The sequence below is a fragment of the Alternaria arborescens genome (genome assembly GCF_004154835.1).
Source record: "Alternaria arborescens strain FERA 675 chromosome Unknown contig_5, whole genome shotgun sequence".
Classification (NCBI taxonomy): Eukaryota; Fungi; Ascomycota; class Dothideomycetes; order Pleosporales; family Pleosporaceae; genus Alternaria; species Alternaria arborescens.
Window position 1 is genome coordinate 761,109 of NW_021167860.1, and position 26,454 is coordinate 787,562.

A 26,454-nucleotide genomic window follows, 5' to 3' on the forward strand; every position below is an offset into this window, starting at 1 on the left:
CGGGACTGGCCGTACTGAGCTCAAGACACGAGATTGGCCACAGATCTCAATCCTACCGTCATTGCCGCCACCAGCTGATTGCGCCTCATCTTTCAGTCTCTAACATCTTAGCGGCCTGCGACGTCGCTGCCGTCATACTCTGGTCTCGTTAGAAATCCTAGCGAGCACGCACTCCTCGGACTTAACATGGCCTAGTTTGTTTGAGCACCGCATCGAAACATTTGACGGATGATGCTGTTCCCAAACGTTCGGGAATGGCTTGTTGACCTAGTCACCACGACGTCCTGCCTTAAGTTGTGTTGTGGCATGATCATCAATCTCGCTTGACATGCGCGCGCGCCTCACTTTGTGGGCCGCATCAGCATTCGACTCGATTCTCGTCCGATACGATGATTCTGCCGTCATGGACATCGTCATTCGCGGTGGCCAGCTGACTGTTCCGCGGATTCATATGCATGCGTTCGGTTTACTTCGCACCGGTCCATTTCGTTCTTGCAAGTCTCGTTTGCTAACCAGTCGTAATTGCAGGTTCCTCGCTCATACTTTCCACACACGGATCTTGAACCCCGCTTTCATTCCAGTGGCGCTTCGCACTCTTCGTGCAACACTCTTCCCTAACAATGCGCTCGGGCCCCCACGTCAGATCCCAACTGATGAGGAGATCGAGGCGATCAAGCACTGTTGTGCCGCTACGCTGCTAGACTTAGTACCACCTAAAGTAGCAACCGCTTTCTTCGCGAGTGACGGACGCGATACTCAGGTTCGACAGATCGAAGATATACTAGGCTGTCTTGATGACGCCTATCTCAACAAACATCTCGTCTTTCAGATTGTGGAACTGATCGGACTACGCCTGTTTCCGGAGCTTGGAGAACAAGGCGTCAAAGACTTACTGGACGAACGTATCAGCTGATAACCTGGGCCTGTCAGCAAAGCGTTTCTACGTCGTGTATCGGGGATCAAAGCACAAGACATCAGGAACTTTCACCGCCAGATGCGCGAACTGCTGGGCACGGCCCGTTGCGCAGTCAATATCGTCGTTCACACCAAGTTCAAATGAGGGCAAATCTCCAGCCCTTGCATCGCATACCTACTTCCATGAAATCGTTATAGAGTAGTTCACTAAAGCAGCGAAACTGCAGTTACATGATGCAGTTCCACGTATACCAACTCATCGTGGGCTCGTAGCAGAACGTGGTGGAAAAGGTACACCGCTGATCTCGAAAAGAGGGGTACTAGCCAATCAGAAAATTCCCTAAGGAAATTGTTGAGGTACATGGCATCCAGACTCCGGGCTGGCTGCATGCTGTGACGAGCACCTGACTAATTGGGATATTGCCGGACGGAAACTACAGAGAAAGTGCCACGAGGTGCCCCGCAGTGCACGTCTTCCTTCAAGCCATTGCTTAGTCCAGCTGGCCCCATCACGAACGCTGCAGGGCTCAATCTTGAAAGTGTTGTACGCGGCAGGAAAAATACAACTCAAGTTCACCATGTGCGGATGGGAGGCTTGGACAATCTGCATGTCGCTCGGTGAGCGCGACGGTCCGTGTGGTGTATACATATGCGCGGGGATAAATCGCATACAACCGGGAGGCTTTGGAGAAGGATATTGGTTGACAGGCGACATGCGAGGCCAGAGCGTCGTGTGGCAGAGGATTATGATTAGTGAAGTACGGAATGACTAGGTGCGCAGCTCCGTTGCAATCTTGACCAAGGTTTACACTGCGATACCTACCGCGCGGTCCTTACGAGCATCGCAGAATTAGACGACGTTGGGTCGTCCTTGCACTTGGTTCATCTAAAGTAGCGTCCCGAGCTCCAATACACCTTCACGTATCAAAATGAACCTGTCTAAGCCCCGCTTCCTCCTGCATTCAAGCCCCCACCTAGCGAGATATGACAAGAAACTTGGTTCGGGAGCGATCATGACTGCGGATCATGTTTACCGCCGTGCTCGCTGTCGGCAGCCCCGTGCGAACCCATGTTTCGAGGTCAAATATAACTCAGCCTCACTTAGGCGATGTATCAACCGTGGGGTTTCAGTAAGTGAACATCGCAGAAGCGAGGGTGGGCTGAGAAGTTTAAAGTGTCAAAAGGTTACCCCGCATGCGCCCCCAGCCCGTAGCCGTCTATCTGTTATCGCTTCCGCAAGGGTTGCGGTTCCTAACAAGTTGGCAACACGTTCCTGAACAGCCTGCCGCTAAGGTGTTTCAAGATTCGGTTGGGCAGCAATTGCGCGGAACATAACGACGATCGAGTCAGCCTTCTCTGCTTCCTTTGCGGCACAGTTGTTCTGCGTCTTGAGGATTTTATTCTTTCTGATCCTATAGAATAACGCGCGCTTTGTGGGCGCGTGCGTAGGATTCAGGTCGCCGCTTATTGCCTGCTTCGAGACATCACTGTCGCTGATGCTGGGTTCTCGACTGACTCGCTACCCTGGATGACCGTTGAAACTTTAATCCTCTGAACTCTAGAAGCAAGGCGAGGAACCCCTACACGGACCTAGTTCACGATGCCGCGGGATGCGCAACGCAAAAAAATCATGACCCTAGCAGCGCTCGCTACTCAGCATTTGACAAGATGCGACATCGCCTGTTCCTGAACCGCACGGGGTCCGGGGCAAGTGCGTCAGGATCCCTAGCGACAATGCCATCAACCCCAGCCACGTCGATCCAGCATCTACCATGGTTTGGTATCAAGCGAGGATACATCAGGGGTTGCAATGGGCATCAATATTGCGAATATCGACCCATGTTTCAACGGTTAAAAGAGCTCGGAAGGTTAGTGCAGGGACGGCAGCGGGTGGGACTGACTCAAACATGCAAAACATCACCCGTAGTGGGCAATCATTACATGGTACCGAACTATCGTCATCCTGCGTAAGGCATGAAGACTCAATAGTGAGGCGTATGGCATATTCGCTTCAGCTGGTCTGGATGAAGCGGCAGGCGCATCGGTAGTTTGAGCCGTTCCCAACGCTCAGCCTAAGTGAAGCGCAGTATGAGGAATGGATGAGAGGTTCGCTTGCTACTGAGCGCATGAAGATGTTGTCAGAATGATAGCAACTGAAGATCGCAACACATCATAATTGATGCCAATACTACATGACTCCGAAGCCACGGCCTGTTCGGCAACGGAGATGCCTGCAACACCAATTTATGCATCGGCCCGTGTTGGGAACTGAAGAACACTTCTGGAGCGACGGATGAGTGCATCTGACAGGAAGTGCAAGATTAGCGGGTACGTCAACGGCGGGCGGATGCGTTGTACTGTTGCCTGTTCATAGCGATACAAATGGCTATCTCATGCAAGTTGACCACCCAAGCAATGTTACTCAATCCTGTCATGCAGTGTCGTTAGACATTGATACAATTGTCACAAGCCACCTTGTCGCACGTGACACTAGCCCTCAACATCGAATAGATAGCCCGACCAGCTGCGCGCAGTATTATGAGCAAATTAGAAACAAGTTCGCATGTTGGTACAACGTTGTCGCGAACACCTTACACCAGATAATTTGGTGATCACCTGTGCACCACGTCCCTCTCTTGCCTAGCCGGTCCGTACCGCGTTACACAGCATCAGATATCAATCACGTGGACCACCTAATGCAGGGCACCGCATGACCAGACAACCAACATGGCAATGACATTTCCATGCTTGTCGCCAGCACATTGTGCATACACAATAATTAGCGGAAGAGAAAAGGGTCAGCCCCATACATCATTGGGCAGAAGATTCGAATTGAGGAAAGAAATAAAGTCAAGAGCTAGCAGTTTAACGTGACAATTGACTTTCGGGTGTAGGTTTCCTAGCTTCTTGCACTACAACCTGCCACCACTGCTTGACGTAGGCCCGAATACGAAGTTACTACGAGCCTCTCGGCCTTTCTAAATTTGACCTACGACTGGACCGGCGCCCGGATCCGGGGGGCCGATGATAGGTAACGCAGTGCTTCACCGATCGTAGGGAGGCTTTCGCAATCGCGTTGCGGGATACGATGCTGATGACGGTCTAGCCGTTGCGCGCAACACCGCAACTAACGACTTGGGGAGAGCTTAGAAGAAAAGGGCCGAACATAGTGAGATTGCGACAACCAAGTACAGATCTACCATTGCGCGTCCTTCATTCTACTCTTACTTTGCTTGTTTATACTCTGACATGTACGTAACACGCGTCGGACTCTGCTCCTTTTCTTTTGCTGTCTGGATCAACTGCACAATGCGCAAGGCTGCTACTGCAACTGCGACCTTCGCAGGAAGTACATCCGGCATTTGAACAACGTGTAAGCCAGTGAACGAGCACGGTTGCGGTCCGAACCGGGACCGTACCGAACAGTAATGTAACGCAGAAAACAAAAAAGAAAGCAGGACACGAGGAGTTTGACATCACACGGGAGAGAAAAAGTACCAATATAGTAGTACCTGCAAGGATGCCCGAAGATTTGGGGGTGGGGAAACCGACGACATTGTCTTCTTGCTTCTTTTTGCGGCTAGTGGAACTGGAACTAAAGTGGCGTTGCACGCCAACTGGCTTTGATCTTGCTTTTTCGATAACGGAACGCAGGGTAAGAATTAAACGGGCTGCATAACACCCGTAATGCAAAAGTAACGGCTTTATGAAAGAAGTAAAATAGCTCGAAACGTGGACACACTGGTTTTCACCGGAAGTGTTCAATATGCTCCAACTGGCTTTACGACCATTGAGCAAGGACATTTCGAACTAATCACTATTTGATTAATTCCGGATATGGCTTCTTCCCCTAAACGACTCACAGCATGGCTGGAAGCTGGACTCGCATGACTGTGTCTTCTCAGGCCTAAGCTCACCTCAGCCAGCGAAAAGTCTAGTGCAGCCACACTCCGCCTCCGCGGCATGACAGGGTTTCGGGCGCCTTAACGTCGATTGCCTTGCCAAACCACCTTACTGATGGCCGGTGTCAACGCCAATCCTCGCTTCTCTGAGCTCTCGTCTCATCCCTGATCCAGATCGGGACAACCCTTCGACAAGAACGAACGCGCAAAGATTCCAGCTGAGTATGGCGCGCGCTCGGGGAAGACGGGAACGCCTCACGCTTGGGGGCATCTAGATCAGGCCCAACAGTTTGAGATCTGTGCTATGTGCTGGTCTGCGATGCTCGTCATCGATCTTTATGCATTTCGATTGCTGGCGCGATGGACATGTGAATGTACTTTTGTATGCATCAAGGATGTGCAAGGTGCAAATGGAATGGTCCGAGCTCTGAGCTCCATGCAAAGGCGGGGAAGGGGATCAATGTTGCCGAATGAACCTGGAAGTCTCACATGCAATTCACGTTTTGGCAGTATCTAGGATGCAGAAGCTGGAACAAACGAATACTGCTTTTGAGATCGGCATGCTGTCGGCAAGGTATTTTCCGAAGGTCAATGTTGTTTTTCGCCGGGCTTTGCCCAAACTTTGTTGCACATCCCTTCTATAACGGTATTGCAATACGGTGCCGAAAGCGCCGTCACGGGGCTTAAAGCGGCAAGTACCATCTGTTCATGAGCCAGATCCTTGCCGATCATTGAAGTGTCACTCGTGCTCCATCAGCAAAAGGCTACGTTCGGGAAAGATCAGATCATGAGCAAGGCAAAATGACTAGTAAAATCAGAAGCACAGTCGTGTAGTAGTATTGAGCATAATAGCATTTCAAGCGTGATTGACCCTTTCGTTAAGCCGATCTTTCGGCAAGGGTCGGTAACTATATCAGAAGCCCGCATATAGGTATACAGTAGCGCGTACGAGACCCATCGCTCCGTTTCAGCTCGATGCAACGTATGAGGGCCTCCAGGCGAATGTAAAATCGACGTTGAAAAGCAACAAAGTGAAGCGTACAAAATAGTGGCCCGCGTGAGCAGTTACAGTCTTCCTTTTAGGTAAGGGAATAAATTCGGAAACGGTCGGCTGCTATGCGCTGCTAAAGGGGGGTATAGTGGTTCGTCGAGCAAGGGAATAGACGAAAAGATAGTTAAAGTCAATGAAGGAATAGTGAGAAATAGAAGCAATGCTAGTGATGCTGATACGAGAATGTAGTGAGATGCAACAATAAAAGAAAATCCAAATAGTGCCTGCCTTGTGTAACGCTAGCCATGCGGATGGGTTCTTGATCCTGGTATCATGACCCAGGAGTGTCGTGCAGACTTGCTCTCCGAAACCAAGCCATTCAGGCATATCGTTCCACAGGAAGAAAAGCGGTCGTAAGCGTATACGTGCTGTGGCAGGAGACACAAGGTGGAGCCGACATTGAGTGAGGTAACATGCGGTCGCTAATGGATTGCGTCCACGCTTTCGAGTTTGGACGTAGCGAAGGTGGGCTCTGACACACGTCGCATCTCGGAAGGAAGGCTTTCGGAGCTGCGCTTGATTCGTAGCTTCTCCATCAGTTTGCCGATGGTAACATACTCTTGTGGCTCTACGACAAAACCGGCGTTCTGTGACTGGAAGAAATTCATAACCAGCTCTAATGCGCGAGCGGCTTCTTCTTGGGATGGCGTAATAGGCGATGAGTCAGCGGATGACCCTTTGTCATCAATTTGACTGGCACCAGGCACTGGAGGGGGCTGCATTGAATTAGGAACCTGAGTTGGTGAGAGCGACATTCCCTCATCAATAGCTGGAAGCGCGGTAGGCATCTCGGTCATAGGAGAATCGAGGGTACCGCTGCTGACGTATTTTGGAGTCAGCGCATCAGATGAGCCCGGTGGTGACATATATTGCTCAACGCCTACAAGCATAGGAAAGGTCTGGCTTCGGGGCCGCTGGAAGTTGTTGCTCCCTGGCTGCCCACTAGCAGGCTGGCGGTTGCCTACGAAGGGGCTTGGTCCACATGCTGAATCGGGTGTGAAGAATGGCGACGACAGCGACGTAGGGCTGGTAGCTGTATCTGTAAATACGCTTGATAAGGAAGTGCTGCTTTGTGAATGGAACGGTCGACGATGGTTCGAGAAGTCGTATGTGTCAGGGCTTTCTGTCTTGAGATTTTCCTGGCTCTTCTTGGCTTTCATGGTTGTGGTTGCAGGCGATACCCCGCCAGGTGAGGTAGGCGAGATAGCCCCCGGCGTGTGCGCGTTCGATGGCGGATTAGAAGTTCCCTCCGACTCTTCTGCTAACGAGCCCTTTCTTCCCCTTGCTCCCATGAGATGATTCTTTTGCTTGAATTTTTCCAGCCAGCTCGTACTATTCGCCTTGAGATGACTCTCGGAGTTCCCAACAGTCTGAGCGAAGAAGCGGGCCTTCTCTCGAATAATGGCATCTGACAGTGGTAGTCCTTGTCTTTGATGGTTCCTTGCCCAGTTGGATAGGGCTCGTTCGATATCTGGGAATTTGCCTTTCGATCTTTTTATGGGTGATCGGCTGCCATCGTCCTGGTACAGGTACTTCTCCTTCTGGCGCAACACCTTCGAGACGGTACTACTCAAAAGTCAGCACGGTAAGAGACATGATGCATATGCAGTGGTACCTTCGCTCTACACCGAACATTGCTAGGGTTACGTTAGTGAACGATCCGTGTGGCTAGGTGCATCATAGTGGCATACCTCCAATTTCTGTTTGCTTGACAGTAGGATTCTCCTCGTGGTATTGGCACATACGTCTCCGGTCGGAGTCGGTAAGAGTTTTCCGTGGTGTCGATGAAGTACGGGAGTGAGTTGAGCTTGCTGAGACTGGAGTTGCTGATGCCGGCGTTATCGGTAGTGGGGCTGAAGGAAACAGTGAAGCTTGATAAGTGGATTGGCTGGTGAGCATACTTGGCCATTGTGGCATCTGTGGCATGATCAAAGGCTGCAGCTGTGGATGTGTAGTCCTCGGTGTCGGGTGCGTTTGGTGTGGTGGATGCATGCCGGTCCCGTAGATGGGTTCCATTGGTAGCGGCGCAAAATTGTTGAAGCCATTGTAGTCTTGAACTGGAGACTGGTGATGTGGGTTGTATCCGTTATCCCCATGCCATCCAGAATGATGATCCTCGAAAGGTTCCTGGTGGTGGTGTTGGTGCTCGTGGTCCATTTGGAATTGGCTCATGTCGGATTGCAGGAAACGTATAGATGCGGTGTATCCGTGCGAGCGTGAGAACGAGTGTTCGTGTTAGACGCAGAGCAAAGTAAGGCGTCAGACGGGCATATGCATCTGTACTTGGTGTTGCTATACCTGGGCGGCGTAGGTGACCTCAGAGCGGCCGAGCGCATGCATGCATGAGACGAGATTTTGGTTCCTGAGGCGAAACAGCAACAGGTCAAGTACCTGCTTAGCGGGGGTAGCGCTGACAAAAGGCGCTGGGTATGACAGAGGTCAAAACATATAGGTATAAAGCAGCGCGGCAAAGCAGTGGGCTCAGATGGAGAATTGAAACTGCAGGGAAAGCCTGGCGCGGCGGGCCTGCAGCGCGTACTTGAGGATAAGTCTGGGGACACTGGTAACAGGCCCTGGCTGTGCGATGCGGGCGCGGCCTACTGCAGCTGGCGGGAGAGGAGCCCTGTTTGTTTCGTGCCCAAGCTTGCCGGCAAGCCTGGCGTGTGCTCTATGATCCTTGTCGCCATTTGGCCAAGCGACTTGAACGCGAGCGACAACGTTGGGCTTAGCGTGTGCGGGTCTCTCATCGGGGATGCGCCCCTAGGACAGCGCGGGCCAGAATTATGCGGCCGCCTAGCTAGCTCGCAAGTGCATGCCTCGACGCCTGACTGCTAGCAAGGGCAAATGGGATGTCAAGGCGGCCGGGTAGGATCATCCCATCAGGGCCCTCGCACCGCTGAGCACGTCTGCAGCCGGCTAATCTGACGCTTCCCGAATGAGACATGGTCTGAGTGGGAGCGCCATATTGGCTTCGCCTCGTGCGCCCAGCGCAGTAAATCCTGACCGTTGCCGTACGCTCGTGGCGCGAAACAGTGGGAGCCGATTCAGTGCTGCTCAGGTACGCGAGGTGGTGGCGATTCCCACGGCAGGGGCAGCATGTCAATCATCGGCTGTGCATAAAGGAGAGGCAGAAAGTGTCGACGGCTGAAACGCTTTCGGAAAGCTGCGATAATCGCGCCCATGGAAAATCGAGGTTTTGCCGACGAGCCACTCAGGTCTCGGGAGCGATAATGATTTAGCGCCCGACTGACAGCGTGCCTTCTGAGTCGCCAGCGCAACTGACCCCTGCTGATTTCTCCGAATCGACCGCTGCGCCCGTTAGTAGACCAATAAGGAAAACCGATGCTCCAAAAAATGGGCCAGACAATGCTGATCTGAATCCATCAAATTCCGAAGCAAATATGGAATAAAAACAAATGCTGGTAGCTGAGACCGTTCCAATAACACCAGCGGCGCCATTACCATAACGCTCCGAGGCGACGACAGCAGTGTCTTGGGCGACGCCTCTTTGGTAAGAGAACAAGGTCTGTTATTGATAGCTCGCGGACGGTATCGGACCGCCACCAGCCCTCGAGGATTGGCGATTGGCAAGTACGATCCGCGCCGTAAGCTGCGTTGCCCGCAACTAGTGTCGTCCTGATGTCGTCCGCGGTGCTACTGGAACGAGCCCTCGGCCAATCCAGGCTGCGAGATCGGCTCCAAGCCTCGCTCTGTTCGTCATCTTAATGCTGCGACCTGGTATTGGTATCGCAGTGAGACATGTTCAGCCATCCAAAAGGCCCTTCTGCTCTACTCACTTTTCCCAAATCCGGATCCATAACGCCCGTCATATCTCATGATCATAAGACCTTATCTAGCGCTTGACAATGGTGACTGGTCCATATGTGAGCTCATGCTATCCATTCAGGATGGTGATACTAGGATACGTACCAATATCTTCGTCGGCAAGCTCGTGAGACAGTCCCACACGTTGGGGTTGATGCTTGCATGACTTTCCGTAAACAATAGCGTGCTTAAAGTTGTCCACAATCGTCTTGTGGATGGAATTACACTGCCAATTCGTTAGTGTGGGACTTTTAAAATGAGGGGGAGAGACATACGAAGTCTTCAATGGTGCAGGCTGTTGATCGCAATACGACTGGGGCAGAGTAATCTGGCATCTTGCCCTTGGGCTTGGTATAGACACGGACGAGATTCAACTTTTCCCACATCTGCTCCAGGAGCTCATCGATGTTCCAACCGTGTTCGGAACTAATGGGACAAGCATTTGGGATCCGGTAGAGCAGGTCAAGCTCCTCAATACTGATGGCATCAATCTTGTTCAATGCATAGATGACGGGGATGTAGCTTCGTCCTTTGGCCTCAATAACATCGATCAGATCGTCGACTGTTGCGTCGCATCGAATAGCGACATCCGCGTTTGCCATACGGTACTCGTTCAACACAGCCTTGATTTCGCCGTGGTCGATGTGCGTCAGCGGAACTGTCGCTGTGATGTTGATGCCACCCTTGTCCTTCTTCTTGAGCACAATGTTTGGTGGACTCTTGTTGATTCGAATACCGAAGCCCTCCAATTCGTTCTCAATGACGCGCTTGTCGGTAAGAGGCTTGTTGACGTCCAGAACAATAAAGATGAGATGGCATGTCTTCGCGACTGCGATGACCTGTCGACCACGACCTTTGCCATCCTTCGCACCTTGAATGATACCAGGAAGATCGAGAATCTGGATCTTCGCTCCGTTGTACATGACTTGACCGGGTACGGTAGTAAGCTGCAAACTGTCAGCGCTCATCATTGCGACGAACACGGTCAACCCACTGTTGTGAACTCATACGCAGCAGCTTCAGAGTGCTGGCCGGTCAATCTGCTCATGAGCGTACTCTTTCCGACCGAGGGAAATCCGATGAAACCAACACTGGCAACACCAGTCCTAGCAACATCGAATCCCACACCACCGCCACCGCCGCCACCAGAAGGCTCGAGTAGCTCCCTTTTGAGCTTAGCGAGCTTTGCCTTCAGTTGCCCTGTTCATGTATAAGCATGTCAACATGCATGTTCGGTTCCGAAGCCGTACCAAGATGAAAGGATGTCGCCTTGTTCTTCTGGGTCTTGGCCATCTACGTTTCGTGTAAGTTATCGTGGTATGATCGCGTATTGTGGGGAGTGTCTTACTTCGGCCTCGATGTCTTTGATCTGCCCATGATGTTAGCATGCGGTTCGATGATATATGCCGAAGATATATACTCGCCTTATCCACTGTAGTCGCCATTTTGTGTTATCGTGTCTGTTGACTTGATCTGGGTAGGTGTAGAGGCGATGATGTTGTTCACAATTTTGATGCAAAGCACGCCGCCAATGACGAAGCGGGGCACGGATTCTGGCAGAAAGTTCCACCGCCACTTGATGTGGTTAGCGTCATATGCAGCACCCTTCCATTGTGGCTTCCATGCATGCTTCCCTCACCGGCCTTCACAAAGCTGAGATGCCCGATAGAAGCCGCTTTCGGGCTCTTCGTATCGGGGACTACATTCAACACTCTGAATGCAGCATATGAGGTGCATCACATGTCGCCGAACTCTGCTGACCGACTCGGATCCACATATCACAAGCGTAGAACGCGCAGATTGTTACATAATGAAGCAAGCCTTTCCGTCACAAGCAGTCTTGAAGGGCTGCAACCACGACCTATTGTTCCTTCCGTCCTTTCTATACAAAGGCTCTCTACGCTCTGACCTCTCTTGATCGGCGTCTTCAAATAGCATCGGGAAACCAATAACTATTGACAATACACTCGCCGCAGACAGTCATCAGCTACCACTATCGCCATAATGATCAATCGCAACACTGAGCTTGATGGTTTTCACTCACTCGTCCAAGCGATCAATGACGTGCTCGGTCCCAGCAACGGCATCGACTCTGAAGATGTAGATGAGAATGAGCTTCAAGAACTGATGAAGGCCTACGTATCAGAAGAGTCAGAGTGGAAGAAGTACTTCTTCCCATCAGAGCACCTCCCATATACACGGAACGTTGTTGACAAGGGCAACGGAAAGAGCAACCTGGTACAGTCTCCGCCCCCCTAGGTCGATTAGAGAGGATAACTAATCGAATAGCTTATTCTGGTATGGGGTCCTGGCAAGAAAAGCCCGATTCATGAGTAAGTTATTACGTCTTTGCGATTGGTTGACTCTAATGTCCGATATCACAACATCTCCGGCTTCGATCAATACTCAAAGGCTTCAGTCTCCTGCACGATGAAGCGACTCCGTTCGCCGATCTACAATTGATCGATGTGTCAGCAGGAGACACGCCGGTAAGACGACATTTCGATAATACATCAACTTCTGACATCCGACGTCGATGTTCTGCTTATTTCAACATATGCGCCTCTGCACCGTGATCCCGTGAAGTAGAAGCTAACAATCGCGCAGCCATGCAAAAGCGCACTGCATCATGAAGGTCCTCAAGGGAAGCCTCACTGAGACCCGATTCGCCACTCCCACCGATGAGGACGTCGAGAACCAACGCCCTATGACGAAGATCCATGAGATTACCTATAAGGAGAATGAGGTCACGTATATGGCGGACACCCTTGGCGTGCATTGCATCTCGAACCCACACCCTACAGAGTACGCGGTATCAGTACATTGTATGCACCTTCTCTCATGCTTATGTAGCTGTCCTTCGCTAACCACAGGTAGTGTATACTCCGCCCAACGCGGAGACATACGGATGCAATGTCTTCGTAGAAGACACTTCTAGTTTCGTCTTCAACTCGCAATGCAAGTTCTATTCCGAGTATGGCGTCAAGGTAAACAAGAGAGAGCATTAAGCGATATCGTGCGTGTGTGCGAGGATAATTGACAGAACACGATGGGTAATTTTTCACGGAATCAAAGGCGTTGTCGGATAGAAGAGTAGTTGACTCAAGGAGGGTTAGGTTTTCATTTAGCAACGCTGTCACTTCTTTCCATTTACACGAATTCAACATCGCCTCCAACATGCACGCCTCACAAACAGCGAGGCAAACCAAAGCTACTCACTGATGGTGTACCACACCTCTCGCCTATCAGGCGCAGACACCAATCTTCGCATACATGATCATCAGCAAGTATAGAAAGAAGAAACCCCGCCTTTTACACAACCATCTATCTACAAGCAGAAGCACCACAGCCCTATATGCCATCCTTTTGTACTTCCTCTTACTTGACTACGGCCCCGGGAACCCAATTTCCTCCCTCCTATCATCCACTACCCGCCCGTACTCTAACAACAATCTGAAAAACCAGACCTCAAAGTCTACATTTCTCAACACTCTGTCATGCCACTCAGAACTCCTTTTCGCAATAACCCTCGCCTTCCTCTCCCCCTCACTATCGCCATTGCCGCCCTTCTTCCCTCCATCAGCATCACTTCTCTCCGCCTTCCCATCACCATCGTCATCAAACACTTTCGCTCCCGAAAACCATCTCACAAGATCGAGATGTTCGTCGCCGCGGAGAGACAGAGGGATGTAATGAACCCAAGGCCGTAGCCACTCTGCATGCCATTCACGGAACAACGCCATTTTGTAGGTTAAAGACCGGCTTTTAAGAAAGCTGTAGAACCGACCCGAAAAGGCATTGCCGTCCATGTCGAGGAGATGCTTGTAGTACCATGCATCCTGTCCGTCGACGCGTTCGGTCACGTCGAAGAATTCTTGTTGTGCATCGCAGTCACCTGGGTCGCATTGGCCAATGTGGGAGAAGTGGACGTCGATGAGGTTTTTGAGGGCGCGGCGGTCAATTTCCGTCACTGCGTAGGAGGTGGAGGGGCTGTTCGCGGCGGATGACGTGGAGACGGGTTCGAGAATTTTGGCGGTGTCTGGAGCGTTGAGGCGTTGGACTACGTGTTGGCGATGTTGACGTCGCCAGCCGCCGTTGCGGCTGAAGCCTCCTGTTGTAGAGCCGCGCCAGTAAAGACTGTTTGTCTTGTTCTCCCATGTCGTGTCGTGGGTCTCGTCGTAGCCTACTTTGCCTATCCAGTACCAAGGACTTGGATACAGGATGTCTTGGAAGCTGGAGATCTTCGATTGCGAGAAGATGGGTGTGAGTTCGTGGATGATGCTGAAGGCATTGGGTCGTTCGAAGAATCCGTATGTTGAGGAGAATGAAGGGGAGTTGCAGATATCAGAAAAGGCAGTCGCGTTGTAGATAAAGCCAAGGTCGCTGGTAGCATACGCCGTGAGATTGTCGGCGGCGTAGTCTTCGAAAGTCTGGGCCTGACTTCCAGGAGAACATGATAACCGCGAATGGGTCCATGTCTGCTGATGCGCAAAGCGATTAAACTTGGTCGTACTAACTTCGGCAAATCGTGTGCCGTCACTGAGGTCTTCGGGACGAGTTGAAAAGGCATTGCGTGGGGTAGTGTTCTTCGCAGTGCGAGGTAGAATCTCATCTCTCACCTTTGCCACCATCGATGACATGAGATTGTTGGGTACGATAACTCGCGGTTCGTCATGTAAGTTGAATCCTAGATCCATATCAGGCAGATATTGCACAAATTGTTTCATCATGCCAATCGTAGCTTGTTGTTGCCATTCGTCGCCACCTTGAAAGTTCTCTATAGCCCCATGGCGTACCGCAATCGCAAGCAGTGAGCTATCCTCATGGCCTAATGCGTTCGCGATGCGCGAGCGGATGGTGGACGGCTTGAGTGCCCAGAACGGTAGCAGCATCTCATTGATGGTGTCGTACTCATCTATCATGACAACTCCATTCCGTGTCGCGAATTCATACCACTTATCAAAGTGAGGAGGAGGCGATATTCCATTTCTGCGGCGGTATTCGCGAACTGCATCGGTAAGGGACTTTGATTGCCGGTTGAGGGTGCTTTGGAACTCTGCCTCTGCAGCGTCGATCAATTGCGCAGCCGGATGACCTTTATCTGTATCGATCGGCATTGGACCAAGTGATTTCCCAGGTGGGTAAAACGGAATGTTAGTGACTACACCATCAGCGACAGGTCGATAAGTTTGTGGTCCATTCAGACGTCCAAGAAGTAAAGATCCCACTGCAAGCGCCAGGACTACGAAGATGAAGCGTCGTAATCGCATAGAGCGCCGCGTATCCATCATCAGGGGGGAATCAGGCGACTCGAAGAAGTATACCAGTGCTGCCACACCGTAGATGGACGTAAAAAAAATGGTGGAAAAGGTCGGTGCAAAGTGTAGCTTCGCAGCAAGATGTGAAAACACGGCCAACAGAGATGTATGTACAGCGCCGTATTGGGAGATCTACCACCAAGTTAGTTTGATTCATTGGCAACGCACTGAGAATGAAAGCTACATCTTTGGGTCTAGAATTTGAAAGCAGAGCCTAGGTGAGAATCGGAGAGAAGTGCAAGAGCAGGTATAGTAGGCCAAGCTCATGCTCAGTAACAGCAGAGAGGTACGAGAAGATGTCAACAGCTGATAGGAAGCTCATACGTACCAGAACAAAGACAAGAATATTTACAATGGATTGAACCGGCAACATCCAGAGGAATCGCATGAGGATGCGGAGATTATGCACATCCCTCCATTCTCGGTCATACTCTCTGTATACGGGCTCCCAAGAGATTGTACTTGCGGTCAATGAAGATTCGGTAAGGATAGATGCGATGCCGCACACGACAGCAATGGCCACGGCAACGTCTCTAAGCGCAGCTAGTCGCTGCGCCCTCAAACTGCCGCTTATTGAGGCGCGCCTCGGGATGTTTCCATTGGCAGACATAGGCCCACGCCTGCTACCATCGCCCTCCTCTGTGGCGGCTCTTATTGTGGACTCGAACAGGACGAGACCTGTGGCAGCAAAGATGGCACTACTGAGACCGAGCGAGACAGTCGTGGGAACCGTGTAGACGCCAAGAACAACGCTCGCAGATACCGTCAGAACTGCCAGTATTCCATGTGATTCGTTATGAAGCTGCCGGTCCGGAGAGGTCTTGGTCTCGGCTGCAGGGCCATCGAGGATGGTGAATGTGGGTAGGACGAGATGCTTTGCGAGCAGTTCATTCTCGGAGAAGAGGACGGTAAAGAGAGGTACAAGGGCCTGTGGGTACAGTTAGACGGGTGTGATGATGCTACTCCTCGCTGAAAGTACCTTTGTCGCCCAAATGCCCTGCTTGTCGCATGCCGCGCGGTCGCATATTGCAGACAGGCCTAGCAGAGCGCCAGCAAGCCAGCTCGTCTTCCGCTTGGCTCTATCGCTGTTTGAATATATCCCCACCCAGAACACCGTCGGTACCCACACTATGAGCCATGATATTGTCGTTATGAGAAGCGAATGCTGGACCGGCGTGTGGACGTTTGCGACGGCCGCGAGGACGTTGTAGAGCAGCGGGGCAAGCAGGTGGTGGTATTTGACGACATTATCGGCAAGTATGGAGACGGCCGGGTGCATTGGAGCAGAAGGTGGGTCAGCGCTCGTCGGAGGGCATCGAGTTGTCTGGCATGTGTTGGATCGCAATGTTGTAAGGGCCGATGAAGCCGCACCGTGCGGATCTGCAGGGTCGTGAGTGACGCCATGCCCTTCAAGCCACATATATTTCCATCCCCACAACATTTCAACACCACCATGATTGCGCGATATCTTTTACTCAGCCTGTACGCTATCCGATGCCATGACAGTAACGCGCATGATTGATGCACAAAATGGATCAAGAACACGTCTACCAGATCCATGACACCCTCGGATGGACCTCTTTTGCACAATCCTGCATATGCTTCCTGCACCCTGCACGTTGCACGTTGCACAGCGGCACGCAGCAGAAAATAACTCTGGAAGTGTTTGAATGCTACAATGGACTAGAGACAAGACCTCTAGCTCTCTCGGGTAGTTTTGTAGGATTGTTGGTCTCTGAACATATCACTGTAGGTAAAGCCTCGACCTTTTGGTCAAGCGCTACCTGGCTCTTTGTACTGTCTGCTGCGTTCGACTGTCGATTGATCTCTGTCTCGCATGTTACCGCGTAGGCTGCCACTTTATTTCAATCTTGAAGGCACGATGCCAAGTGGCACGTAAAATCAGAAAGGACTACAAGTTGCCAATTTTTTAACACGCAATCAATTGATGACAGGTAACTTCAGAACTTGCACGACCATAAGGCGGACAGTATAAATTACCTAGAATTCTACCTGAATAGGTCATCTCTCACCTTCACTTCACCTCCTGCGCCGCTTCCCTTTCTGCAACGAGCTCGGGCAAAACTTTCAGATAGCGGTTGCACATGGAGGAAGGGACGGAGACACGCGTCATCTCGTGACTTCGTGTTCACGGAAGGCACCATGGCCGCTCTCGTACAAACACCACCTCTCACCTTCGAGTTCTCTTAATCATAACCATTACAGCTGAAGCTTCGATACGCGAAATCCGCTAGAGCGACAATGGAGCCTCCGCCAGATGGCACACACTGCCACATACTGCGCTTGCCGTACGAGATGCTCAAGCATATTTTAGCTGAAGTAAGTGTCTCTGGCTCATTTGCCCTTCTATGCTGATGCGTCAGTTGCAGTTAGTCCAGCGCGATCAGCTCAGCATAGCGAAGACGTGCATACACCTCTTGGAAATTGCATACCCGGTGGCTTATCATCGCATCTTTATTAAAACTGGTCCGGTCACGGCAATGACCACCTGGGAAAACCTTGCTTCCGGTAACGGTCTACGACATGTTCGGCATATTCAAGTTCATGATTCAGGACAGTCAACCGCAAATGCTAGCAAGCGGCATCATGTCGGAGATGTGGTTACTGGTATTCTTCTTGCAGCTCTGCGCCGGCATCAGTTGCTGTCCTTTAGGTACAACTTAGCACCACACTATAGATGCTGCTAACGTTCCCATAGTCTAACACACCCTGTCGTTGCCCCATCCATGGTGTCTACAAGAAACCTGATCATATTGATGGAAACTCAGCAACACCTTGCACAAGTAAGCTTGCCAAGTTTCATGAGATCCAACGATATCAGCATTGCCGATTGTCTTCCGGTGACTTTACAATTTTGCAGCCTTCGCAACATTACACTAGAGCTGCCTATCAGTAGTAGCGTCGATGACATGAGCAGTGTTATTGTTAAGAAATCACCCAGCCTGAAGAATATTCATCTTTGGTTCTCAGCCCAAGGTAATGAGCTTTCGCCCCATGTATTTACAGTACCTAGAGGCGAGCCATCTTCTCGGAACTTCTTACTCTCCATGGCTACCAGGCTTACTATTCTTGGCTACGATTTCAAACATCTCCCCATGCGGGTGGGTCTGCCCTCATTTCCTGCGCTCCACGCTCTTGCAATGATCGACTGCAAGAACGACGTTCATTTCCACGTTCGCGTCAAACCAGAATGTCTTCCAAAGCTACGAGCATTAATGATTACAAGTGCCAATTACATACGCGGAGATGACATTATTCGCTTAATTGGAGGAACGAGCTGCTTGCGAGAACTCATTGTGTACGGACCAAACTTGTACTTCATGGATTGCTCAAGTCTCCGCTCACACGCGCAGAGTCTTGAACTCCTCTTCTTCGGTATACGGGACACCTCGCTTTCTAGTCTGGACGCACTGACAGCTCTGCGTCACTTGGGTGTTTCCATGGATGACCTCTATTATTCGAAGTCAACCAGGTTTTGTATTGAGAGCAAGAAACGGCTCACTGAAGTCTTTGTGTGTCAACTTCCACCGGTTTTCGTCATTGTCTTGACTGATTCAACAGACTAGGCAAACTTTGCGAGTCACAAGAAGCTACTGTCACTGACTTTGCGATGTACCATCGACTTCCTTAACGAAGAAGAGACAGGCCTACCGCTAGGTATTGGGCATTTCGAGGCGTTGATAAGAGATAAACTTCTTTCGTACATCACGGAAATGGGCTCCATGATCGACGATAGTATCCTTGAGTATCTAGGTGTCGTCGTCCAAGGCACGGCCTATCCTCCTGACCTACCTGTCAAGGCTACCGAGGGCCCCAATCAAACCCCAGAGCACCCGATAAAAGTGTTATGTCTTCAACCAAAACAGATGCTTCGATCGGCAGACTTGGCCAGGGAGGAGATGATGGCACAATATGCCAAGGATGATTACTACTTTCTTGAGGGCTATATCGACACTATGACCAAAGCAAGTCGCGTCGGGATCTCTAGTGGCTCAAAAGTTGTTGCCTTTAATTAACTGTGATCTAATGCCCTATCGATCACATCCCGTGGGGTGTTCGGAAGTTGTTGCATATGTATGACGAGATGATACTATATCGAGGTAAGGCGGGATAAGACGAAGAAGGCTCTCCTTCCGGGAAGTACCCAGAGTACATACATAGATTATGGCGAACATGTATTGTTCTCTGAACTAAGCTCCTCGATCGCTTCATGATGCCCCTCCAGCATCGGTCTCACGAAACCGCAGATCATCTGTCGTCATACCTTCCCAAACCAACCTCCCACCTCCCACCCCAAACATCACAATCTGAACCCGCCCACACCAACACCAAACCAACCCACAACGAACCACGCGTCCTCGCATCCTCACTTATCACGATACCCCACTTCCAGCCTCTTCATACCCCACCTGCCCAGCCAACAAAGTCCTCACGCGCCCACCAGCTATCCGGATCGAAGATCCTCATCTCCACATGTATACAACTGAAACGCGCTCACGTTACCCATACAGGAAGCCGGCGATGCTGTAGACCCGCCTTGCTTAACATTCACGACTTTGTGAGGCTCGCTTACCCAGTAGGATTTGTGATCGTCAAGAGATCTACCCGATTTAACGCGCCGTTGGTGGAGGAACCGGGACGGAAGGACAGATGAGATGTTGGGTGGTACGTCAGCTGCTTGTATCCTGATTGTACATATAAAGCAGGTCAACGAAGTCCGAGTGGCGGAAATCCAGATTGTTACGCTCGCTGTACTTTGCTCCTAACAAAATGTCACGATGGTTTGTTATTGTAGTCCGGATAGTATGGGACAGCGGGGTAACGTACCCGACGGCCACCCGCTACCTACCCTGACATGATGTCGAACCTACGTAACATGTTCTCTTCCACACAAACCTCTAAGGCCTCCTACATTGCACATGCTCAAAGTAGAGAAAGCCAAACTACCCCAACCCATCTGGACCAGCCAACCAAAACATCGCGTATAGCGAAGCTAGGTGTTGAACTAACAACAAGCCCGGCGCCCCGGATCTTGGATTCCAAGCTAGCCATGAGCTGAGGAAGGTAAAGCACGTTTTGTTTTGGACCGTGTTCATCAGCCCACCCGCTTCAGCTCTCAGCTCAATCTCGGCGAGATGTTTAAGGCCTTCCAGCGGTACGCGATACTCAACAAGATGCTAAAAGGACCGTTTTCCCCTCTCCCCTCCCCCCCGCTTTCCTCTTATCTTTCAATCTATCAAGGTTTGGTATATATATTGGAATCTCTCGTCAGCTTTGGGTTTCGGGCGTTCACAATACCGGTCCGCAATAAGAAGCACATCGAATCCTCACTCACGGCAGAGCTAATGCTGGTCTTGTTTCCTTGGACTGAAATGTTTGTTTGGCATTCAATCTTGATTCCTCCTCTCTCAAGTTATTTCAAAGGTTTCTCCACAGCCGGATATACAAGAGATGGCTGAACCATACACATGGAAGTCCTCTCCCCTCCCCCATCCATCCAGGCCACGCTGTCCAGCGCAACCACGTTGGATACGAGACACCCTGGTCGTCGTCGAGAAAGTTGTTGGCAAAGTTATATGAGTTTCTGTTAAAATAGGCTGAAGGTTGTTTGAAGAGATAAAAGAAAAGGCAAGAGACGATAAATCGAAAAGAGAAACTCCGGGATATTTGTTGCATGTGCTAGGCTCTCGACGCAAAGCGAAAAGACGTCCAGTTTCGGATATGATGACCTGAACTTCAACCTCAAGGGCGTCGTCGACTTTGGGTGTTGAGATGGTCGACGGCCCTCTCCTCGGTGTCCAGGCTGGGTCTTTCTTCCTTCGCGGAGATAGATTGCTAATAGCTGGTATATTTGGTTTGTGGTACAGAGCCGGATTGAACGGTGGAAAGATAAGATGATGATGGGAAAAAAAAATGGCAAGAGAGAGGTCGGGACGTCGTGAAGGAGGCATGAAGGGCGAGCGCAGACGGCTTCTATTCCTCCATCCTTCCGAAAATCTCGTCGTCGTCCTCATCGATGCGGCCGCGGCTGCGCGAGTTGGAGTAGCGGTAGTCCTCCTCATCGGCGAAGTGGTCGTCGTCCATGTCGACGTCCTTGCTCTCGCTGTTATGGCGGTAGCTGTTGCGTATGCTCGACTGCTGCGCTTGGACGGTGGTGCTACCGGACAAGGTACGGGCGTTCAAGTCAAAATACTTTGCTGGTAGGGGTGGCACGGGCGGCACGTCCGGCGGGAGCGCAGTTGGTCCCGTCTTGGGAGTGCCGTAGGAGCAGCTCAACAAACCAACTGCGGCAGCAAGGTCGGCATGGTCATTACCGTCATCGTGATATGAGCCGGCAACCGAGGTACCTGACGTGGTGGGGCGGTCAGACACGTTGCTCCACTGGCGGAAGTGGCCGTTCCCGTTGTCGGAAAAGACGGTCGACTGGTAGGATTGGCTGTAGGCAGAGCTGTTGGCGGAGTAACGCTTGATGGAGCGGGTGCCAAAATGCGAGTGAGGGTAAGAGCCTACGGCATGGTCGTCGAGTTGTGGGGGCGGGGTAGTTTCAGTGGAGCTCAACTCCTCACGCAGGTCGGACGAGCCCGAGGCCGGAGGAGACGAGCGGTCGCTGTTTTCGCCGTCGCTCTCCTTGTTCATGGCGACGAGGACAGAGGCAGCTTCGAGGAGCTGCACCTGCTGGTGCTTGGAGATGAGCAGCTTAGATGTGTATTGCCATTCAGGCGTGTGCTCCCAACTAGAAGAAAAGTCAACGCGGAACTATCATGAAGCATTGCAGTCTAAGTGTGCGTGCGAGTGAGGAAAGGGCATTCGTCATGAGGCATGAAAGTATGTGGGAGGGCCATCTACGGCTTAGGGTTACTAACAGGTGCTTGGTCAGACAGCTGCTGTGCTTGTAGCCTTTCCCACATTTTTCACATCTCAGATCGCTACCACTTCGCTTGCCGTCGCCCTTGGACAGACGAGAGCCCTCGCTCGCGCGACGGTTCCGCGACTTGGAGTTGGCCTTGTCCTGCTCCAGCATCGTTGCGAGTGTCGGGCCGTCTGTCAGAGCCTCGCTCTTGGCCGCCGCCGCGCCATAACTGCTGGGACCGAAGTGCGAGCCATTGCCAGGCATACTCGATGCCATTGTTGAGTTGAGTGCCATGCTGGGTCCCCTGAACTGCGATGTCGGCTTGGATGGGCGGCGCGATCCGTTACTACTACTATCCAGGGGCGCCCCCGACATGCCCTTGGCTGCAGCCGCAATGGCCGCAACATTGGTGACGGGTGTCTGGCTCATGCTCTTCCTGCGTGTTACGCGATGCGCTGGGTTCAGGTTGCCGGCGGATATCGAGTGCGAGTGTGGGCGGTTCTTGGGGAGTGAGCCGGCCATGGTGCTAGACGAGTGTCGTTGTTGGCTGGCTGGTCGGACGTTGATGGATTCCTGGCAGGCGGCACGGTCAGCGCAACTCGGGGGGCATGCAATTGCTGGGAAGCAGTATAGGTACCTTGAGGACAGTCATGATTGCTACAAAATAAAAAAGTTGCCGGCCTCGGTGTTTGCTTCGTCTTCCAGCTTCGTCAGCAAGGCAGCGGGAATTGTTGCACAGCCTCCGAGGTGTCGGAGGTTATAAAGTGAGATGCGGCTGAGAGACAATGCAGGGCAGCGCAGGGGCGGGCGGGTAGAAATAATAATCCAAAATGTGTGCGAGAGGCGTCTGCTAGCTGAAGAGGCGCTCGATTCAAAAATAAAGCGTGTGGACAGGTCCCGGAATGCTATTCGACAAGTGGGGTGATGCCCGAGCTCCTGATATTGAGTTACTGTGTCCAACAGAGAGTCTCGATTGCGCAGCCTCAGAAGAGCGGCCAAATATCCCAGTTTCAGACCCGATAGCGGCAGCAACTAAGGTTGGGAAGAAGGAGTGAGAGTGAGATTATTGTTGCAGCAATTGCAGACGCCAGGAACTTTTTATTATTTGGTCGCAAACATGGCACGCGGCATCTGGGGTCAGCCGGACGCTCACAGCCCACGCCCGAACCAACGTGACTGATAAGTAAACCCTGGCCGCCTCTCCCCCTCAAGGTACGCGGCAATGCCGTGGCTGAAGCGACAAACGAGGCCTCCCATGCTGCCACTTTCTATAAAGGCCGCACTGGTCCGTGGAGGGACATGGGACGCAGCATCTCCCTCGCGCTCTGATTGCATGTTTCAGCGATTGCACCTCTGACTCTGGCTGCTTCTCCTGCCTCTTGTGCGCGTCGCCGTGCAGAAATCCAGGAACCCTTTGTGCGTGTTCCTGGCGCAACGCAGGTTATCGAGGGAACATTCTTAGTGCGCCATCCAGAGTGCCTCCCCGCTTCTGTGATTCGAGCATGAATTGATGTCAAGACACTTGTTCCCGCAATAGGGAACGCCGATCCCCAACTACTTTGCCATGGCCGCTTGGGCCAGTCCGGTTCGGGCGGATCAAGGACACGGGGAACCGAGCGCTTGTCTGGAGAGCTGTGGCTAAGTCGAGCCGATCGCTGCTGCGTCGAGCAGAGCGCGCTACACAAGAGATCATCGCCTGCCAACATGTGTTTGCGCCATCCACACTCTCTCGTAACATCTGCATGGCGTTGAGCAGTTCTGCCATGCTACTGCAAAAATATTGTCAGACTCCACTCGAGCCCTCCTCATCGCCCTCGGATAGCGAGACGTGCGCTTGGCGTCATCGCGATCGGTCGCACACACGGCGTCTGTGCTGCACATTATCGCGCAAGCCACCACCCTGTCGTCTTGTTCGCTGCTGTGGGGTCGCTACATGTTGAGTGGTGCGGCACCTGCACCACACAGTGAAAGACACATGACAAGCTGCCAGCCGTACAAAAAAAACCGCGCGCTCCTGCAGAGCATGGCTGGACCATCCTGTCGTCCAACAAGTGCTGGGATCGGCCAAGATCAACAGGCCGAGATCGTGGCCTGTCGCAGGGATAGATAGAGTGCCACGATGACGGATAGCCGCTTGTAATGGCATTGTTGGTTGTCTTCGGAGTCCGGGCAGCAGAATGCCATACACGTGTGTTATCCACTTGTCGGTGTAGCCTACCAGCACCAATAACAACCTGCGGTAGACCAGCCGTTTGGCAGAACGCTATGGACTCTGCGTCTTTGGAATTGTGTAAGTTGGGCTTGTGTAAGACGTTCCGGTGGTTTGTTTATGCCTATGCAGGTGCTTGAGGGGTCAATTCGCGCCTGCCGATTCGGGAGTCCCGTGGCCTTGGAATAGCTTCATTGGCAGATTGCGCGCCTTAGCTGAGGGGTCGACGACGCCACCATCTGCATTCCCTCAGATTACCGTATCCATAATTGCGACATAGACAATTCCATCTTACACGTTGATCTTGACTGCAACTTTTCGACCTGCCGAGTAACAGTTTCCGGTGTCTGTATGTAAAGTTATCTCTCAGTGAGGAGAATGGTCCACAGCGGCATAAACCTCCGCATCAACCAGGATTGAGCTTGTCTATTTCACGTGTCAGGACTTAGCCTCACCGTTCCTTGGAACAGATCCGCACAGCCCACTCTCACCGTCGTGGGTGAGTTCCGTCGGAAACCAAGTAGGTTTCAAATCGGTAATATGACGTCAGGCATTACTTGATCACAAAAAAAAAAAGTCAAGTTGCTGCGTCGTAGGATGAGGCCTTACGGATGCCTGCGGAGCTATCTCTATATCCGTATACCGGATGACAACGGCTGTCGTGATTTCTCACACGAGATACGTAACAGGGCTGGTGGTATGCTTGCATATTTTTGTCTTTTGCATAGCTGTGCATCGATAAGAAGGACAGGCGGTCAGGGTGTTAGTTGCTGCGAGTACAAGCAGTTGCACCCAGAAGCTATGCACGTTCCACACCACATAATTGCTCACTGTGCAGCAATCTGAACAACTTTTGTTCACCACCTTGCAGAGTTGGCATTGTTGAGCGCGAGTGCACTCAAAGTCATAATGCATCTCGCATAGCAATGGATGTTATGCGAACCCTTCATGAGCAAGATATTGCCGAGACGCAAAAGCGACTGTTTTCCTTTTGATGCTTTGAGAACCAGTGCTGGTGGAAGCACAATGTCGGTATGTAAGACAACAGAGGTAGGATGTATCGGAATGCTTTTGGATGCCAAAGGCGTTCCGATCTTAGTAATCTGGTCACGTGCATGTGTTCGTCACTGCTCTCGGCCATGTACAAACCATCTGCCTGCAGCATCGCAACCGCACCATCACATCGTAAACAGAAGTCGCGCGTTACTTCGTACATCTAAGGAACCTCATCCGCCACTACATACCCTGCAAAATTCGAATCACTTCCCTCGCACGACTTCACCATGGCGGACGCTTCCGCGCAACCCAAGCCCAGCAGCAGCGTCAAGCTCGTGCTGCTAGGAGAAGCAGCTGTCGGAAAGGTATGGAGAATCGGAAGATAGCTGCGACTACCAGCTAACCATCTTCTAGTCTTCTCTCGTTATGCGCTTCGTCAATAACGACTTCCAAGAGAACAAGGAGCCTACTATCGGAGGTACGTACACAGCCACGCCAGACGATATCAATCTAGCAACCACCCACTTCATATCTCACCAAGTCAATACTAACAAGCCGCTCAATAGCCGCATTCCTGACGCAGAAATGCAACCTACCAACCCGAACCATCAAGTTTGAGATCTGGGATACCGCAGGCCAAGAACGCTTCGCCTCGCTCGCGCCCATGTACTACCGCAATGCCCAAGCCGCCCTCGTCGTCTACGACATCACAAAGCCCTCTTCCCTCACAAAAGCCCAGCATTGGGTCGCCGAACTGCACCGCCAAGCCTCCCCAGGCATCGTTATCGCACTCGTAGGAAACAAGTTTGATTTGGCCACCGCCGCCGAGGAAGAGAACGCCGAAGACGTAGATGCTGCCCCCGCAGCTGAGGGCGAAGAGGAGCCAACAGAAGATGGAGTCAGCTCGAGGAGAGTACCAAGTAAGACTGCAAAGGCATACGCAGATGAGGAGAGCTTGTTGTTCTTCGAGACTAGTGCGAAGACAGGGCATAACGTTGCCGAGGTATTTACTGCTATCGCAAATGCCATTCCGGAGACGAGCTTGAAGGGCCCTCGTGGTGTTGGGGGCCAAACAAACTTGAACAGGCAGGAGGAGGCGCGTGTAAATCTAGGCAGTGCGCGGACGGAGGGTCCCAAAGAGGGTTGCGCATGCTGATGGGGTTGTATACAGGGTACGTCATGGTGTATGTGTGTGGCCATACTCTATGCGATGCAGGAGCTCGATAGCTACGACGGTATGCAGCCACTACTGATGAGTTCAACTCAGGGTTATCAATATTAGGCGTTGGATGGAACGATGAAGTTGTACATTGTCGTCAATACCATTGCTTCTACACTACGTGAGTCATTTGTTATACTACAAGAAG

At 51.7% G+C, this 26,454-nt stretch overlaps 7 protein-coding genes across 8 annotated transcripts; 3 read left to right on the forward strand and 4 right to left on the reverse strand.

Annotated features, from left to right (window-relative positions):
- Nucleotides 1-6,290: 6,290 nt before the first annotated feature.
- AA0111_g2938 (hypothetical protein) lies at nt 6,291-8,040 on the reverse strand (the record flags this gene model as incomplete). Its single annotated transcript, XM_028648764.1, has 3 exons — nt 6,291-7,434; nt 7,484-7,505; nt 7,560-8,040. 3 exons carry the CDS (start codon nt 8,038-8,040, stop codon nt 6,291-6,293), a joined length of 1,647 nt encoding a protein of 548 aa, XP_028509608.1.
- Nucleotides 8,041-9,721: 1,681 nt separating this feature from the next.
- AA0111_g2939 (Ribosome-interacting GTPase 1) lies at nt 9,722-11,138 on the reverse strand (the record flags this gene model as incomplete). Its single annotated transcript, XM_028648765.1, has 7 exons — nt 9,722-9,741; nt 9,799-9,919; nt 9,969-10,640; nt 10,688-10,893; nt 10,944-10,986; nt 11,042-11,062; nt 11,127-11,138. The coding sequence occupies 7 exons, from the start codon at nt 11,136-11,138 to the stop codon at nt 9,722-9,724; spliced, it is 1,095 nt and encodes a 364-aa protein (XP_028509609.1).
- A 559-nt stretch (nt 11,139-11,697) lies between these two features.
- On the forward strand, nt 11,698-12,701 carry AA0111_g2940 (hypothetical protein; the record flags this gene model as incomplete). The annotated part of the gene is made up of 4 exons (XM_028648767.1): nt 11,698-11,931; nt 11,983-12,026; nt 12,301-12,518; nt 12,571-12,701. The coding sequence occupies 4 exons, from the start codon at nt 11,698-11,700 to the stop codon at nt 12,699-12,701; spliced, it is 627 nt and encodes a 208-aa protein (XP_028509242.1).
- A 378-nt stretch (nt 12,702-13,079) lies between these two features.
- On the reverse strand, nt 13,080-16,290 carry AA0111_g2941 (hypothetical protein; the record flags this gene model as incomplete). Of its 2 annotated transcripts, XM_028648768.1 has the most annotated exons (3): nt 13,080-15,143; nt 15,340-15,939; nt 15,991-16,290. In XM_028648768.1, the coding sequence occupies 3 exons, from the start codon at nt 16,288-16,290 to the stop codon at nt 13,080-13,082; spliced, it is 2,964 nt and encodes a 987-aa protein (XP_028509240.1). The 2 variants fall into 2 exon arrangements, with proteins under 2 accessions (XP_028509240.1, XP_028509241.1); XM_028648769.1 differs by lacking the exons at nt 15,340-15,939; nt 15,991-16,290 and having other exon boundaries at nt 13,080-14,810.
- A 1,789-nt stretch (nt 16,291-18,079) lies between these two features.
- On the forward strand, nt 18,080-19,048 carry AA0111_g2942 (hypothetical protein; the record flags this gene model as incomplete). The annotated part of the gene is made up of 2 exons (XM_028648770.1): nt 18,080-18,544; nt 18,599-19,048. The coding sequence occupies 2 exons, from the start codon at nt 18,080-18,082 to the stop codon at nt 19,046-19,048; spliced, it is 915 nt and encodes a 304-aa protein (XP_028509244.1).
- Nucleotides 19,049-21,005: 1,957 nt separating this feature from the next.
- Nucleotides 21,006-22,534, reverse strand: AA0111_g2943 (hypothetical protein; the record flags this gene model as incomplete). The annotated part of the gene is made up of 3 exons (XM_028648771.1): nt 21,006-21,765; nt 21,896-22,455; nt 22,520-22,534. 3 exons carry the CDS (start codon nt 22,532-22,534, stop codon nt 21,006-21,008), a joined length of 1,335 nt encoding a protein of 444 aa, XP_028509243.1.
- A 2,840-nt stretch (nt 22,535-25,374) lies between these two features.
- Nucleotides 25,375-26,243, forward strand: AA0111_g2944 (hypothetical protein; the record flags this gene model as incomplete). The annotated part of the gene is made up of 3 exons (XM_028648772.1): nt 25,375-25,452; nt 25,502-25,565; nt 25,654-26,243. 3 exons carry the CDS (start codon nt 25,375-25,377, stop codon nt 26,241-26,243), a joined length of 732 nt encoding a protein of 243 aa, XP_028509237.1.
- Between the last annotated feature and the right edge of the window lie 211 nt (nt 26,244-26,454).